Genomic DNA, 4,622 nt, shown 5'->3' on the forward strand with positions numbered 1-4,622 from the left:
AGAGAACATGTTGAGAGTGGTGAAGGCCTCCAATCTAAATTATATTAACGATATCCCTTAAATCTTGAGAGATCAATCTCGACAAAAACCCTCTTTTGAGGGTGAGCATGATAAATATGGTCTAGTTCAACACATACAACCTACCCTAGGGAAGCAACAATAAAAGATAAAAAATGTCAACATGGCAAAGGAAGGCCAGGAAATTCTACCCAAACTATGACCTGAAGTTTCTTATCATCAGATACAAAAAAGTCACCGGACTAGGGTTGGAAGACAAGTAACAAAGATCTGGCATACTAGGGACCATTTTGAAAAATAAGTTGGATATGATTAATCTCAAAGTGAAAAAGAAAAAACCCTTTGGTAAGGGTTTGGATGCCAACAATGTAGATCCCTTGAGGGGCCCATGCCTTGACAATCTAATCCCAGAGCATGCTTTCAAGGGGGACCCTCCCAACAAAATACCCAACAAGTGTATATTGTTCAAGCTATTGACATGCGTAATCAAACTCTTGAGCAAGCAAAACAACATTTGGGCCCAGACTATTAGAAGTCTTACCACGTGAAAAACTTTCGGAACAAAATTCTGAAGTCGGTTGTTCTGAGGAGCCATTCCTGCCAGTTGCCAACACAACAATACCAGCATCAACTGCTAAATTGATGCAGGCCATGGCTTAAAAAACCTAAAAAGTAGTAAATGTGGTAGGTATGACACGACAAATGCAAAAAAGAATAGTATGCAGAAAAAATAAACAAAAAAACTCAAAACCTTAATAAAGCACATTCCCCAAAAGAAGTTATTTTTTGTTTTGGTATGCATAATAACATGATTGCAATTCTATTAGACAAGTTATTATAAAACACATTTGAAAAATGAGATATAATATTATGTTTTTAACAATTTTTATTACACAACACATCTTTCTTCAATTGACTTCCTTTTTTTCCAACTCAATTTTGTGAAAAAAAGGTGAATGTTATGAATAAACTTCAACCCCAAAAGAGAATGTGGATATCATGATAAACTTCAACCAAAAAGAGACTGTGGATATCATGATAAACTTCAACCAAAAAGAGAATGTGGATGTGAACGAACCAAGTTCAACTAGTCCAAGAGCACATTGAACGTTAGGTTGATTGATAGGTGGAGGAGAAATACAGCGAATGCCCCGTACACTTTGGCATGCAGGAAATGCGAGCTGACTAATTAAAACAAGTCACGTCAAATCATTATTACTGTGATGAATATTTTGGCACGGACTATCAGTGCTTTGCATTGTAATGGTAGTTGTGCGTGTGATAAGAGCCACAGACTAAATGAATGAAAGAACCAACTAACCAAACAGTCAAACGGTCTCCACAACACTAAAATGTTTCCAAGTTCCTTTAAATGTCTGTTTTTAAACAATTTAAGTATCGAAGCTATTGGAAGAAGCAGAAGCAAAGATCAGCAATACAGGAAGCTTCTGTGTCAAGATTTATAACAAGAGGGTCCTAAAAAAATTCCAAGGTTACTTAAAATAATGTTCTTGATCTTTCATTTCATTCCATTTCTATTATGATTTAGTTCTATTGCTTCCTCAAATACTATAATCACTTTTTTAATGGTGGAATTATAAAATAACAATGATTTTTTTACACTGTTATATCATGATTCGCAGCTTGATTGGGGCTTCGATTGAAGCGGCCATGGACGAGGAGAGTGTAAGCATGCCTTTGATACACATCAATGGCGATGAGGAGTTTGTTGGGGATCTTCCAGCCATTGAAGGATGGAGAGGTCTGCTCAAAGCAAGCTGCAATGAATCAAAGAAGCTATGGTACCTGGCAGGTCCTGCTATTTTCACCTCACTCTGTCGATACTCACTCGGAATCATCACACAGGCATTCGCTGGTCATATTGGCACTCTTGAATTAGCCGCTGTTTCCATCGAAAACTCTGTAATCGCTGGCTTCTCACAGGGCATACTGGTAAGATAATCTCAATCTTAATATATAGAGGTTTACTTTCTTGCTTTCAAACAATGAAAAACTGATTATTATTTCAGTTAGGAATGGCCAGCGCGCTTGAGACTCTGTGTGGGCAGGCCTTTGGAGCCAAACAAGTTGGGATGCTCGGAGTTTATCTGCAGCGCTCTTGGGTTATATTAACCACAACTGCCCTGCTTCTGAGCATGGTTTATGTGTGGTCTGCTCCAATTCTGAAACTCATCGGCCAAGATGATGATATTGCAGATCTGGCAGGGCAGTTCGCGATATGGATGATCCCCCAGTTATTCGCTTACGCCTTGGTTTTCCCGCTGTCAAAGTTTTTGCAGGCGCAGAGTAAAGTGTTGATAATGGCGATGATTGCCGGTGGAGCACTGGTTGTGCATGTTTTGTTCAGCTGGTTGATTATCTTTAAATGGGGATGTGGGCTGTGGGGAGCAGCATTAATGCTCAATATCTCGTGGTGGATCATCGTTTTATCACAGCTGGCTTTCGTACTTAGCGGCAGGTTCAAGGAGGCATGGGGAGGTTTCACCTGGGCTGCTTTTCACAACCTAGGGGCTTTCATTCGACTTTCCTTGGCATCTGGTGTAATGTTGTGGTGAGTTTCAAAGTTTTGGGTATAATCCATGGTCTGTCAGAGGAATTCTGGAATGAAAGACTGGGAGTTGAAAAGTACCATATGTTCACTTTATGACATGAGCTTAATGAGTTCTGAATAATTTTTTTTTTACTTGCAGAAATTACTGACATTTTCTGTTACTATTCAAATTAATAGTATTATAGACATTTACTGACATTTTTTTAATGTTTACGATAGTTTTGAACTCTGGTATCTCAACATTATAATACTCTTGGCGGGCTATCTTAAAAATCCAAGCATTTCAGTAGATGCCATTTCTATATGGTATGTATACATCCCCTATTTATTAACTCAAGCCTTTATTACTTATATTTTTCAATTTCTTCATTTAATTGAAAACAAATTATTTGTAATGCAGTATGAATTTTATTGGATGGGAGACGATGATATCCTTGGGATTCAATATTGCCATCAGGTATACTCTCCGTTTTACATATATTTAATATAAATTTATCCATCCATTAAATTATGATTGTATGTAGTACGAAGTAAATAAATTTAATATATTAAGTAAAGGAATATAATATATGTTAAGGAAATTCTTTTGATGAATTTTCAGTGTAAGAGTTTCAAATGAATTGGGAGCTGGGCATCCAAGAGCTGCAAAATTTGCAGTGATTAATGTTCTGGGAACAGTGTTTATAATAGGAGCCATTCTTATGGCTGCAATCCTCATTGCTAGGAATGAATTTCCCATGGCATTTACTAACAGTGAGGAAGTGAGGAAAGCAGCTTCAAGCCTTGCAACTATTCTTGCTATTACTATGCTTTTGAATAGCATTCAACCTGTTTTGGGGGGTGAGTAAGACTCACATTCATTACTAATTAGGTTTTGTTTATGGAATATATAAATGATTATAACAAACATTTAAGTTGATTTTCACAGGTGTAGCAATCGGGGCAGGCTGGCAAGCTCTAGTAGCATATATTAACTTAGCATGTTATTATATTTTTGGAGTTCCCCTTGGCTGTTTGTTGGGTTATTATTTTGATTTTGGACTGAAGGTATAGTGTCTTTGTATCATATTTATATTTGTTATAGTATCATTGTTTTACATGAGTGTTTTTATAAGATATATTTTTGAAATGCAGGGAATTTGGGGTGGTATGGTTTGTGGAACTACCTTGCAAACAATTACTCTATGCATTATTACATTGAGAACCAAATGGAGAAAAGAAGTAAGCACTACTCTTATACCGTCAATTAACTTTTTCTGTGTAAATTTTATAAAACAAACAAAAGATTTACTCCATATTTATATACAATTGAGAAAATCTTGAATCATTTTCATGAATAATGTAGTAATTTTTTTGTGTAGGCTTCTCAAGCTGTAGAGAGGATTAAAGTGTGGGGAGGGCGCAATTAAGATCTGTGCAAAACAATCAAGACCTCAACATGTGATTCCAACCAAGTGGTTAATGTGCTAGTGACATGAATTTTGGGATCAACATTTACTAATGGTAGCCAAATAAAAAAAGGGCTACAAACTACGCCCTTGGATTGTAATTGCCCATTAACTGCAATTTTGTGAGTGGCATTAATGTATAAAGAATCGATCTGAGTACTTTGATGATATGGAATTTTACCAAAAAATCTCCTTAACCTTGTTGTATTATGTTTCTTGATTGTCTCACTTAGAATTTTTTGCAATTTGTGATTTTCTTGCATGAATTATGTTTATTGTCTTTGCTGACATTGAATATATTCAATTGATTATTCCCATAATAATTGACCCTTAATGTATATTTATTAATTTCCATTCATCCTATTTATTCATTTTACTTATCTAATTAAATGTGAGCTAAATTCACTTGAAACTTTTACTTTTGTCTCTTTAATATTCATCAAGAATCAACTTAATCTCCATTTTAAAAACTTCCTGACTTCTCATTAGTTAATATCACAAATACAATCCCTACTTTATCATCCAGTTCATTCAATCATACATTAAGAAGATTCATTTTGTAGAATAAACCACTCATTATATTA

The 4,622-nt window shown here is 35.5% G+C and overlaps 1 protein-coding gene across 1 annotated transcript; it reads left to right on the forward strand.

The window, feature by feature from the left end:
• Positions 1-1,353: 1,353 nt before the first annotated feature.
• LOC131059762 (protein DETOXIFICATION 31) lies at positions 1,354-4,235 on the forward strand. Its single transcript, XM_057992805.2, has 9 exons — positions 1,354-1,510; positions 1,662-1,971; positions 2,049-2,590; positions 2,810-2,896; positions 2,991-3,047; positions 3,192-3,430; positions 3,519-3,637; positions 3,725-3,811; positions 3,952-4,235. The coding sequence occupies exons 2-9, from the start codon at positions 1,690-1,692 to the stop codon at positions 3,997-3,999; spliced, it is 1,461 nt and encodes a 486-aa protein (XP_057848788.1). The 5' UTR covers positions 1,354-1,510; positions 1,662-1,689; the 3' UTR covers positions 4,000-4,235.
• The last annotated feature ends 387 nt before the right edge of the window (positions 4,236-4,622 follow it).

The sequence above is a fragment of the Cryptomeria japonica genome, chromosome 3 (genome assembly GCF_030272615.1).
Source record: "Cryptomeria japonica chromosome 3, Sugi_1.0, whole genome shotgun sequence".
In the NCBI taxonomy this organism is placed as follows: domain Eukaryota; kingdom Viridiplantae; phylum Streptophyta; class Pinopsida; order Cupressales; family Cupressaceae; genus Cryptomeria; species Cryptomeria japonica.